Source organism: Penicillium mononematosum (assembly GCF_028829835.1).
Source record: "Penicillium mononematosum strain IBT 11891 chromosome Unknown utg000005l:1.0-9366267.0:1.0-9372171.0, whole genome shotgun sequence".
NCBI classification, from domain to species: Eukaryota; Fungi; Ascomycota; class Eurotiomycetes; order Eurotiales; family Aspergillaceae; genus Penicillium; species Penicillium mononematosum.
The window spans coordinates 6619508-6631712 of NW_026643275.1; the positions used below are offsets into that span (position 1 = coordinate 6619508).

Sequence of the window (12205 nt, forward strand, 5' to 3'; positions counted from 1 at the left end):
CAGATACAGCGTGGTTCGCACCAAGAAGAATGGACATGGAAAAGAACCTCGAATAAAACCCGTTAAGAAAATATGGCTGACTGCCGTGTAAGGAATGGAGGGACGGAGCGATGTAGCAGATATCGCATCCATTCCAAGGAAGTGGCTAACGAAGAAAAAGCCATATCCGAAATAGTTTTTCAAAGGACAAGAGAGAAAGGGATGGCAAGAAGTAGATGGAGTTGATCCATGAGAGAACTTGTCCAAGGCCTGCGAGCACAAAAAGACGAAAATTGCAAATGGGGTATACTGCGGAATGAAGTCTCAAGGGAAGATAGGGGCCATACTGCGTATCTGTATGATGTATACAGAGTAGGCCACCAAAGGCAATAGGCTCTTTGCTTTTCGTCGCGTTACATGAAGATAAAAAAGTAAAACATAATTAAGAAAAGATAGGGCTGTCGTAAGTCAATGATCTCGATCTATCGCTAAGTTTGTTATGCCGTAAAAGGTCGTCTCGAATCCCCAGATCCAGTGGATCGAGTATCGAGTGGAAGGCGAATGCGTGGTACGTTTCTTTGTGGCACAGAAATTCGTACTGTGTCGTTGCTCGGAGGTGTTTGCTCCGGATCGTTATCATCGGTATCGGGAACCACCTTGATGCTGGAGCTAACAGATGCCGAGAGGTAGCGGGAGCTGAGTGGGAGCTGGTATTTGATGATACCGCGGACAGTCAACTCAAAGGGGTGTTGGAGGACTCGCTCCCAGCGCTCCGTGCCTCCTGCCTCGGTTTTGTTTCCTGGCCGGGGCAGTCGGATCTGTCCTTTGGAGCTGGAAGTCAAATGATTCCAAGGAGATGATTCGAAAGAGAGTGGGGAATCGAAGTGGAACACGCGGCCAAGCAACATTGATCGCGGGTCGCCTTCTGGATCGGTTGGGGGATCAGTTCCCTTGTCAACTCCGTCGGTGGTGTGTGGGTCAGGTTGACTAGACATGGCTTCCTTAACACAGTCCACATTGCCTAGACACCTCACGGCCTGTGACAACTCCCAGCGACGTCGGCTTTGCTCCACGCGTGGGAAGTTATCCAGGTCACCGTGCTCCCGCCAAAACTTGTCGGTTCCAACATAACGACTCTTCGCGAATATGTTGACATCGGTGTCATCGATGGTCACAGGGAACAAGTTCGGATTGATGGCCTGCACGTTCAGATCCAACATAATTTCCTGTTCCGAAGCCAGCACGTTTTGAATCGCGATAACTTGGACATCTAGAAGGGGTTGGGTTGCCGCCACGATGAACGAGGTGGCACCGCCAGCGACAATCAACAACAGAAGGAAGATAATAGCGCACGAGCCAAATCGAGCGAAAACCCCGCGCTCCCGCTGCGCCATGTACTGCATCTGCCGTAAGCTTGCACTGTTGGGCCGTCGACCACCGCGACTGTGGATTGTACGTGGTGTGCCTACCAACGGGGTACGTTCATCGTCTGCACCCTCTGCCTCATAGTCATACTCGCCGCCCTTCTTGGAACCGCTAATGGTTCTGTAGTTGGGAGACAGCCGGTGGCGAGAATGCCGATAGCTATTCCCGATGAAATGACGAGGGGACTTTTGAGATTGGCTCTGCGAGTGAGCACTGTCGTTATCAAAAAGATTCGGGTGCATGCCGTTGCGTCCATGAAGGCGCCCCAGATTGTGATGTCGGGGAGTGATGGTTCCACTCCCATCCGTTCTGGTAGAGCGCGAAGCCATATCTATCTCGACACCATCACCATCTATGGTGCCGTTGTTGTAGGGGTTGGTGTTGGTAAACTTCATGCTGCGTTTGCCTGTCACGCCATGGGAAGTGTCCCGCAAACCTCGGGTACGACCAGCCAACTGCTCCGCTTGACTCGCCATAGAGGTCGCACTAGGAGTTCGAGAATGATACCTGGGTGGTCGAGAAGGATATGGATCAGGCGGGTTCGAGTCGTAAACGAAAGTCTCGTCGGAGTCCGAAACATCAGCCTCGTCCACTGCATTGGCCACTCTAGCCTCGAAGATGTCGGCTTTGCTTGTTACAGGGCCTGTCGTAAGAAGGGCATTGGATCGACGGTTCTTTTTCTTTTCTTTGCGCGGACGAATGGTTTCATTGGAAGGCTTCATGCGAAGTGTACCCTGTTCTGCACGAGAAGCGTTGCCTCGTTCACCATTCCCCACTCCCATGGAAACTTGCGGAATCGAACTGACGGTTTCTGTTTCTACAATCATGTTGCGCACTGAGCCGTCGGCGGGCTTTCCACGAGCACTCGCACTGAGTGATGTTGTCGATCGCTGTGACATCAGAGTTTTGGTTGTTTTGGCCGCACTGGGCGCCTGTGGACGGGTCTCTTCCTTTGGTTCCGAACTCCGATTCTCACCACTATCACTGCCACTCCCTGAAGTTTGATGCGGAGCACGTGGGGTCGGGTCTTCGTCGATCCGGTGCAATCGTGATTCCTCCGGGATCACCGACTGGGTAGGAGTCTCGCTGGACGGAGTAGAGGGATTGCTTGCCATCTCTTCGACGGTTTCCAGGGAGGACCCTTGCCCACTAACACCCCTAGCGACAGTCCGAGTTGTGTTTCGGTCCGGTTTAGGTGTGAAATCCTCCAACGGCAATGAAGATCTTTTCTGCGAAGTATTCGGAAGTGTCGAGTCCAGATCCGTGCGACGGTTCGCGGCCCACAATGGCATATTGGATTTTTCCGGACCGGGGACATTGGCCGGCGAGTCGACAGGAGCGGAGAGACCTAGGGACCTGACTGGAGAAGAGGAGGAACGTTGAAGATTCGGTGTTGGTGAGCTTGTAGGTGGGCCGGATGTCAGGCCGTTAGAGTGTCGGGTCGGACTGGATCGGTCTTGACTGGTCTTTCGCGATTGTGAGGATACCCGGGTGGGCGAGGAAGGATTGTAGGTAGGAGTGTAGGTACGTGAAGAATGTCGGACCGGGGAGGGCTCGCGGGAGGAAACAGCGGAGTTCGTTGTAGACGCGGAAGCGGAAGCGGTAGGAGGAGTGGGAAAAAGTTTAGGGACCTGAGACAAGAGTTGAGTCTGAGGTGTAACGAGAGACCGTTCCATCATGCCACTTTCGCTGGCCGATCGGTGCGTAGGGTCTGACGCCGCCTCTGCATCCTCCGGTCCTCTGGATCGGCCAGGGGTGCCATTAAGGTGAGGCAGCCTCTCGGACTCCGCAGCCATGGTCCCTGTTGAGTCAGAATGGACTGATACGACGTGGACAAGTCAGGAGACCCGAGAGGTAGCCGGGTTAGTTGGGCAGACACAGGGCCCAAAAAGGGTAACCAGAAAAAGCAAGGCACAGCGCCTAGACAGGGAAAGCTCGACGGTGAAGAAGTGAGTTGTTTGGCAAGAGCGAATGAGATATCACGAGGATCGAATGAAATGTTGCGCAGAATACGGGTTACACATGCGAGGGTCCAGGAGAACGAATAGCCGATGACCACATGCTGTTTGCCGCAAATCGGGTTCTGTACAGAAACGCACAAGCGAAAAATGGCTGCAGCAGGTGCAGGGGTTGGGGAAACTGGAGAGAGATGGAGGTTTAGAACACCAAGTGGGCCGTCAGTGTAGCATAAAGAGAGCCCATCACTTGTGCCGTTTTCTGCTTTGTTGCCAACAAAAACAAAGGCCTAGAACGAAGGAAGTGAAGATGGACAAGATTTGGTTGGCGGATTTAGGCAAATGGAGACCCGCCGATCCGGCTCAACGTTTTTGACTGGCTTGACTGGCTCGACTGGACTGGATTGACGTTGTTTCGTTGTTCTTGGAGTGGCGCCTCTGCCAAATGTGCAGAAGTCGGTCAAAACCTCGGTGAAAAGTGGCTGATGGGGTCGTGGCAAAGACCAATGACCGTGGTCCACGTCAAGGGGGTGACTGCATGGAAGCACAACGGATGGGTCTAGAATCGAGTCGAAAAGTCGAAAAGAAAGAAGACAAAAAAAAAGAAGATGGAGGTAGAGTACATGTAGAGAAATAGAGTAGAGAAATAGAGTAGAGAAATAGAAAAGAACAACCTTGGAAAGATGAAGTCATTGGGGATGACCGATGGGTGACGCCGAGAACGGTAATAAACGGTAATAAACGGTAATAAACGGTAATAAACGGTAATAAATGACCGATGGTAATGAAACATACAGGGATGTCAGATCCCTTGGTCTTCCCAGATATCCTCTGCGAGAGACTGAAGGCGTTGCACGGAAAGAGATATATCTCTTTCCGCGGGAATTTTTGGCGCTCTGTCAAACAACGCATCGAATGGAATGCGCAGGGGGCCGGCGACCTTAACTCTGCCCTTCGTGGTCTTTGTTACCGACACACTCCCAGTACAGTGGGCTCGGTCATTCACCCGCTGCCAGGTGTCGATCTCGATATAGGGAAGTTGTCTGCTTGCCTTCATCGTTATGACCATATTTACATTGCCACAAAGGGGGTCCAACCAGAAATCAACATCTCTCTTCAGCTTAGTCCCCGTCTCAGAGATAGCGATCTCAGCGACAACGGTGTACCTTGTTTCGTTGCCGTGTGCTCGCTCTCCTAATGCTCGCTTTCTTGGGCCAAATGCTATATCAGCATCTTTTCCTTTGCCGTTCTCGAGACGGGTGCCGCCCCCTGGATAGCCTTTGATCGCGCCAGACAGACCATGGCCCATCGAGTCGAGGTCTCCCCGAATTTGTTGATTAAGGGCACCAACCGCAGCTGCGTGCTCAGGGCTCGGTATGGTTATTAGCAGTAGTTCATGTGGAATATCAAAAGAAAGACGCAGTCGTGGAAAATAAGCCGTTTCTTCGTCGAGGAAGTCGTGAGTCAAGTCTACCGGGTCAATATGAAAAAGGATATAGTCGGTTCCCACGTTCGTGCCTGCCAGAGTCAAGATCTAGCATACGACTGAAATGGTGCCTTCCTTGATATTCGTACCTCCTGGTTGAAAGAGGTAGACCCTCCAGGCAACTATCGTCATGTTGGGGAGAGCAAATATTGGGCTCAGTCATTTTATAAGAGTCAAGAGTCATACACCAAGTATCAAGAATGAGATGGTGATATATCAAAGACGCAGGGGTAAGAAATCAAAGTGCCCGGGAAAGAAATCCGAACCAGAACCAAAGCCGTGCTCCATTTCGTTGGAAGCTACCTACTAGATTTAGGACTGCAAATACCGATTGAAGGATCAATTCTACAGTAGATACAGTTACCAGAGTATAATAGATGTAGTTTGGGGAAACAAGTCTTCTTCCCCCCCTAATATACACTTCTATCCAACCTGCAGCCAATATGAATATCTAGGCAACCTCCCATATACAGCAAGAGCAACACATGCATCGTATATCGTCAAATCCGGGGACAGCGAGCATTTAGAGCCAGTCAGAGACCAAAAAGAAGAAAGAACCCCCAGGGCCCTTACATAAACGAGCAATTAACCAAACCAAACCCAGGGTATCGATCCAATCAACTGAAACCAAGTAGAAAGCAACATGGAGACACATGGCAAGTCTATACAATTTTGTAGACTCTCTTAGCAGTCCAAACAGATACAAATGCAAACACGCATAGTCCGGCAGTAACTACCAAGTATCAGCAGATAGTCTGGGAAGGAAAAGAGGGAAGACATACTGCACCAGAACCATGTCAGACTATCAATGTCCTGACCCGGTACCTTGACGTTCATCCCCCACATGCCGCAGATGATGTTCATCGGTAGGACAATCGTACCAAGAACAGTCAGCTTACCCAGTACGTCGGCAGTATGTTCCTGACGCTCATTCATGAGGATGTTGATCTGCGCGAGGTAATTGGAGTGTGCGCGGGAAAGGATTCTGGAGGTAACAGTTAGCGATTTCTGCAACGTTGTGCAAGACCAGCCTTGAACATAGGTCAAAAGGCAAGACTTACGTTTCATAGTGCGTTAGGTTACCCGTCATCGTCATAATGTGATCCTGAATGTCACCCAGGTACAGACCAATCTCTGACTTCGGTGCGACCTCCCACTGCTCATTGCAACGCTTGGCAAAGCCCTTGACTACATCGGCCTTGTTGCTGAGAAGTCGATACAGTCCCATGACCTTCTTGCGGCATTCTCCCACTCGCCGCAGCATCTCTCCTGGTGCGAATGAAGGAAGCACACTGTCATTGGACGAGACCTCCTTGCTGGAAGAGTGCATCTGCATGATCATCTCGTCGATCTCATCGACCTCATCTTCAATAGCTTGGATCAGCGGACCGAAGACGTCGGTAATGTCATCAATCAGTGCGTATGAAATCCAGTCTGAGCTGAGGATCAGGTAATCCATCAGTTGGCGGATACGCCGCCGCACATTGGCTGGGTGGGGTGTTTGCGAGAAATGGAAGGATATCACGCCTTCGCGGAAAACTACCACATACATGTTCACTGGCTCGAGATAGTTCTCGCTGTTGACATCCTGTTCAAAAGTGCGGTAGTTGACGAAATAGTAGCTGCGAAACAGCTCGACTTTCTCTCGAGCTTCTTGCATCATAATGTCCTCTGCCGTCAGCGCGTGAATCCCGAAAGCTTTGGCAATCGTACGCATCTCTGCATCTGTCGGAGAGAGAACATCTAGCCAGAAAGTCGGCCGTGGACCGTACCGTTTAGGTTTCGTGCTGGGGGTGTTGTTAAATGGGGTGTTTGAAGGTGCGGGCGAAAGCTCTCGGTGGGAGTCTGGGCGTCCTTCGCTGATGACAGATAAACGCGAGGGCCCTCTGACAGGAGGAGCATTGCCGGTCATAAGGTCACTTGTACTCCTTCCATTGGGAGCAATGGTCTGAGGCGTCATATGAGGATTGACGTTCGTTTGATGGCCTTGCCCTTGACTTTGGTTGTCCGAGTGATATGTTGACTTGTTGGGCGCTTGGGTTGAGTTATTGAAAGCAGGGTTCTCCACGAAAGATTCCTCTTCGTCGTCCTCATCTTCCGAGGAATCCTCTAGTTCGGGTGGATCTGGAATAAACAGATCGCGGAAGCTACCACCTGGTTGTACCAGCTCGGAGATAGTTTGGGCATGAATGGTGCTCGGAAATTCTTCGTTGAAATATGTGAACCGATAAGGCGCCTCATCTTCTTCGCGTCGCCAACCTGTATACTGAGGGCGCAATCGGCCTTCGACGAGCACAGGCTCACTGATCCTTTTGACTCGCATGTCTCCATTGCGCTCCTCTTTCTCCTCGCGGCTCCATTCTTCCAGCACCGAGAGATCGGGCCAACGCCGATGTCTACGCCGTCGACGTTCACCGACTTCATCTCGCATTTGCCTTGGTCCCTCGTCTCCCAATTCGGATATCGCCTCGGTAGGGAAGCATACGTCTTCCTCTGCTGGTACTGCCACGGTCCGGCGTCGCCGCAATTCTTGATGTGGAGAAAGCAGCGGTGACCCAGGCGATGAGGATGGTGCAGAATGTGGGTGCAATCCATTTCCCTCTATATCGATCAGAGTGTCGTTGAGGGGATTCAAAGAGTCCTTGCGATTCTCCAATGACCGAGCCATTGAGAAGTCCCAATCAGCTCCTGTTACCACAGCATCTTCATAATTCATCTCTGGGCCCAACTTTGGAGACCCCGGAATTGACGGAGGGTTGTTGACATCGTAGTCTCGCTCTACAGTGGGAGAATAGAGTGGGCTGCGATCATCCTTTGGCGAACATCCCGAGGATATAGTCTGAGCAGAGGGCTGTCGAGCACGCGATGAGAACAAACCCGGGCGAGTGTCTGTTCCGTACCGATTATGGCCAGGTATGTGGCCTGAAACTGGCCGCATCAATGGTGTCCGATCATTGGTATCCTCTTCGTCACTATCACCACGATGTTGTTGGCTCCGTGACCCCTTCGGGGTGCTGCGGGATTGCCCATCGTTTGATCGGAAGACATTGGATGTTAGGGAGCTCGGGCGGAATGACGATGCAAGGCGACTGTCACGACGAGGTCTCATCGAGGGTTGGTCCCTAAGGTAAAAATATTAGTATCTACCAGGTCTGAAGCTCCGAGATCGCTCAATATCACGAGATCTTACCGATGATCTAACAGGGCATCGCTCTCCAAGCTTGTGTTGCTTAGATTGCGCCCCAATTTGAAGAACGACTTGTCCCTCGAGGTTGGCCGATCGGCCTCCATTGAGTCCCTAACACCTCCAGCATCCGAAATCTCCGCAGGGCTATCATGGGATTCCTCCCGACTAGGTGGAATAAAAGACGGGTGTCGATTGCGACGCTTGCGGTTGCGGTTCTTTTTGCGTTTGGAGGACTTGGAGGGTTTGCCAGCAGCATTATCAGCGGGGGGGGTTGGGGCGGGTCTTGTTGGCTGGCGACGTCTCCGGGACGGGTACCGGACCAGTGCCTGGAGCCCGACCGCCGCTCATTAGGCCATAGCTAGCGTTGTTATCAGCAGGTGGGTAATCGCTGTGCTGTGGACGTTTTCTTGGGCTAGACGAATGCGACGAACGTGGCGGTCTGGAAGACGCTGCTCCAGGTACTGGGATCATGGGCGGATCCATTGTGACAGCCTCAATGATTGGGTCGCGATGAAGGTTGGGTGTCTTCAGTACAGAGCAACTGTACTGAAGTGGATGAGAACTTTTCAACAGCTCATCAACCAATGGAGCCCAACACAAACAGGCTCACAGGGCAAAGACTCCCAGGATGCAGGATACAGGATACCCAGCTTTCCATACGATCTTACTGGCGATGATCATGGGGGAACCGACATCGGCATTGTCGACAGCGCTGAAGGGAGCTGCAGCTTAAGTTGGGGATGACGCGGGTGGCAAAAGCAGAGTGGAACATTCCCGGAATAAAACAACCTTGGAAGAAACAAGCAAATCTTGTCAGATATCAAATAGAAATGGGAATAAGTTGTACTTTTAGGATATTATAGTGTTTATAGTGTACAAGAAAGAAAGGAGAATCCAAATACAAAGAGAAACCCCCCGAGGTCCAGGAGGTCCATGAGATTCTGAGACTTCCATGGGACAACCTTGGGAGGCTTTTCCTAAAACGGGATGGATGAGGTCAGCAAAACTATAGAAATTCAGGTTTTGGCCGACAGCGCAACTCGTCAGGGATATCTTGTGTTTCTATAGTTCACTTACAGGGAGAGATATAAACTCAATGACATGGAATGAACGAACCTTTGACTTGTTGGCTTCAAAGATAGCTTAGTCCTCATCCGCTCCAAAAGTCTGCCCCGCCTTTTGCGAGAAGCACGATTCATATATCATTAAAATTAATTCGAGTTGGGACGAGAGAAGAATATCACACTATCACACCTTTTGACCTACAGGAACAATTAAACAACTACAAATATCCATTTGCTCAACTATGGCTCCACCCACCTGTCGCAGCGAGATCCTCGCCCACCTACGCCATCAAATTGAAGCCGGGAAGCCCATCGTTGGAGCCGGAGCCGGTAAGTACTTGGTGTCACCTGTCTCTCGAGGCCCTCGCCTCTCGATCAATTAGTTCAACTAATAATCCACCCTCAGGCATCGGTCTCTCCGCAAAATCGGTCGAGGCCGGCGGCGCAGACCTAGTCATCATATACAACAGCGGTCGCTTCCGCATGGCGGGGTGCGGAAGTCTCGCGGGCCTGATGCCGTACAGCAACGCCAACGAGGTAGTAGTCGAAATGGCCGCTGAAGTCATCCCTATTGTTCAAAATATCCCAGTGATTGCAGGTGTCTGCGGTACGGATCCGTTCAAGCATATCCCGCGGTTCCTGAAGCAGCTGCGGGACTTGGGATTTGCCGGGGTGCAGAATTTTCCCACGGTGGGACTGATCGATGGCAACTTCCGTGCTAACTTGGAGGAGACTGGGATGGGGTATGGTAAAGAGGTGGAGATGGTGCGGCAGGCCGCTGAGTTGGATATTCTGACGACGCCTTATGTTTTCAATGTCGAGGAGGCCGAAGCTATGACGAAGGCTGGGGCGGATATCCTGGTGGCACATATGGGTCTGACTACTTCTGGGCTGATCGGGGCGAAGACTGGGAAAACGTTGGATCAATGTGTTGTGGAGATCCAGGCCATGCGGGATGCGGCGGTGCGGATCAATAAGGATGTCATTGTGCTGTGTCACGGTGGGCCTATTGCTGCTCCAGAAGATGCCAAATTCGTATTGGATAGGGTGCAGGGCTTGCATGGCTTCTATGGAGCCAGTTCAATGGAGCGACTTCCTGTTGAAGTGGCCATCAGGGACACCACTGCTGAGTTCAAAAATATTGCCTTGAAGAGGTAGAGAGCTGTGCCTAGGAAGCTTTCTGATCTGTGTGATGAACTCCTTGTTTTCCTTGACCTTAAAGTCACGTCTATCGTCAATAAGGCCATGATCTTATGGCTATGTAGTGATACCTCCCTTTATTGCACGAATCATAGGTTAGCTTGATAGAATGAAACCAAGACCAAGCCTATGATAAAATCAATGCTTGAATAGACAAAAGTGACCTATTTGTATCTATCAACTTCCTTCATATGCCCTCGAGAAACGAAAACAAACAAAATCTACCTCCCCTGCTCTTCCCAAATCGCCTCTGCGACATACTCCAGTTGTTGTTGGGAGATCTGGAAATCTCCCCTGCGCGAGGACGACATTGTAGGCTTTCAGAGGGGACAATGAGAGGATGGTCACTGACGTTCGTGCTGCTCTCCATGTTTGGTAATCCAAGTGATCTGGGATCGTTGGACCCTGTTGTTTCGCCTCTCTCACTTTTCAATCCAATTTCAGGCCGGGACCTTTGATATGGAGTGTCAAGCAAATGTTGGCATTAGGCATGCCGTTGCGATCCCACATGCATAGCTCTGCAGTGCCAGAGACACGTCCCCTGGCCGGCTTCGACCACTTCACAATGATAACAACCTTGATGCCTTGATGCTCTCCTTACCTCCCACCAGCATGACATTCGCGTCATTCTGCAGTCCCTGCAAACCAGGGTTCAACCAAAATCGGACGTCAGAACTTAACTTTGAGTCGGATTTTGAGTATGCAACTTCAAGGGCGATGGAGGGTCCGCTCAGTTGACAATTCGGTAGCTGTCGAGACTGTCGAGGAGACACTTGCTTGAGATTGGGATGGGTCTGCATGTTCGTCTGCAACCTTTCCGTTTTGTCGATATGCGTTTTTAATTTTTACTAGGCACTCTCCTTTTGAGTCAAGAGCAATGGAAGGAGGGTGACTTGATCGCGCGAGGTGAGTTTGGCCTTTTGGCCCGTCTTCGTGGTATACGTGCACTTGAGAACGACTTGCTCTTAGTGAACAAGTTGGTCCAAAAGGCGATCTCCTGCATGATGACCCGAGCCTTCTGTTGCTCAAGGCCTTGTAGTTGGTCTTCGACGGTTAGGGTAAGGTCCGTCTTCCGTCTGTTCAACCGGGTCCGGGGCCAGGAGGGAGAGAGAGGAAGAGGGGATGGAGGGCAGATAACCATGGCCAGGTCATCCAACTCATGTTCTTGGCCGTCAGGGTTCTGCTCGAGATCGGGAGTTGCTCTCGGATCAGTCTCCGGCAAAAGACGTCTCCAACACGCCCGAGTTGGGCACAGAAGAACTCGTCTAGCCTCTTGAGCTGCGCTGTATTCGCGGTAAGCGAGACAGAGCGTGCAATAAGTGATTAGCGCACTTCGCCAATCCCAGGACATTGGCAGAGGAAGTATATGCGTCGTGGTCCATCTTCGCTAGCGATTCTATCGTGAATGCCCCTTGGAGAACGACCGGCGAAAAAAAGAGATATACCTCCGCGATCGATTTCATCGTGGCCATACAGGGGGACGGGCGCACAACATGGTAATTGGTCAGAGGGCCACGATGCGTTTCACCATCATAGCTAAGCTCGACAAAGCCCCGGATGCCGGCATTATTGTCTCCTCGAATCCCAATTGGATAACTCATCCCAATGTCTCCAGCGCCTTTGACGCGATTTTTGAAGGAGATGGTGCTGTGCAGACCCCAAACTATTCTACACGCTCCGTATACATAAACTGACAAGTCGTGTCACCACCAGAGAGATGCCCCGGGTATTTTAGGCGCTGTGTGAAGGAGCTGGTGTGGGATAGAAGGATGAGTGCAAGGCGAGTGGAAGATGAGTGGAAGGTAAATCGAAGGTAAACACAAGAGAAGGCTGGAAACCGAAACACCGTCATAGGCTCCACGAAAGTAGTGGTAGTGATGCTTTTGAAAGGAGAAAGGTTGTGATTTCC

The 12205-nt window shown here is 51.2% G+C and overlaps 5 protein-coding genes across 5 annotated transcripts; 1 reads left to right on the top strand and 4 right to left on the bottom strand.

Annotated features, from left to right (window-relative positions):
• Positions 1 to 476: 476 nt before the first annotated feature.
• On the bottom strand, positions 477 to 3200 carry N7519_010699 (putative phospholipid metabolism enzyme regulator; the record flags this gene model as incomplete). Its single annotated transcript, XM_057297472.1, has 1 exon — positions 477 to 3200. One exon carries the CDS (start codon positions 3198 to 3200, stop codon positions 477 to 479), a length of 2724 nt encoding a protein of 907 aa, XP_057145354.1.
• Positions 3201 to 5507: 2307 nt separating this feature from the next.
• N7519_010700 (magnesium transporter CorA family protein) lies at positions 5508 to 8515 on the bottom strand (the record flags this gene model as incomplete). Its single annotated transcript, XM_057297473.1, has 5 exons — positions 5508 to 5578; positions 5628 to 5830; positions 5907 to 7967; positions 8036 to 8375; positions 8464 to 8515. The coding sequence occupies 5 exons, from the start codon at positions 8513 to 8515 to the stop codon at positions 5508 to 5510; spliced, it is 2727 nt and encodes a 908-aa protein (XP_057145355.1).
• Positions 8516 to 9338: 823 nt separating this feature from the next.
• N7519_010701 (TIM-barrel enzyme family protein) lies at positions 9339 to 10254 on the top strand (the record flags this gene model as incomplete). The annotated part of the gene is made up of 2 exons (XM_057297474.1): positions 9339 to 9426; positions 9503 to 10254. The coding sequence occupies 2 exons, from the start codon at positions 9339 to 9341 to the stop codon at positions 10252 to 10254; spliced, it is 840 nt and encodes a 279-aa protein (XP_057145356.1).
• A 471-nt stretch (positions 10255 to 10725) lies between these two features.
• N7519_010702 (uncharacterized protein) lies at positions 10726 to 11096 on the bottom strand (the record flags this gene model as incomplete). Its single annotated transcript, XM_057297475.1, is given in 2 exon segments — positions 10726 to 10880; positions 10898 to 11096. The coding sequence occupies 2 exon segments, from the start codon at positions 11094 to 11096 to the stop codon at positions 10726 to 10728; spliced, it is 354 nt and encodes a 117-aa protein (XP_057145357.1).
• A 68-nt stretch (positions 11097 to 11164) lies between these two features.
• N7519_010703 (uncharacterized protein) lies at positions 11165 to 11647 on the bottom strand (the record flags this gene model as incomplete). The annotated part of the gene is made up of 1 exon (XM_057297476.1): positions 11165 to 11647. One exon carries the CDS (start codon positions 11645 to 11647, stop codon positions 11165 to 11167), a length of 483 nt encoding a protein of 160 aa, XP_057145358.1.
• Positions 11648 to 12205: the final 558 nt, after the last annotated feature.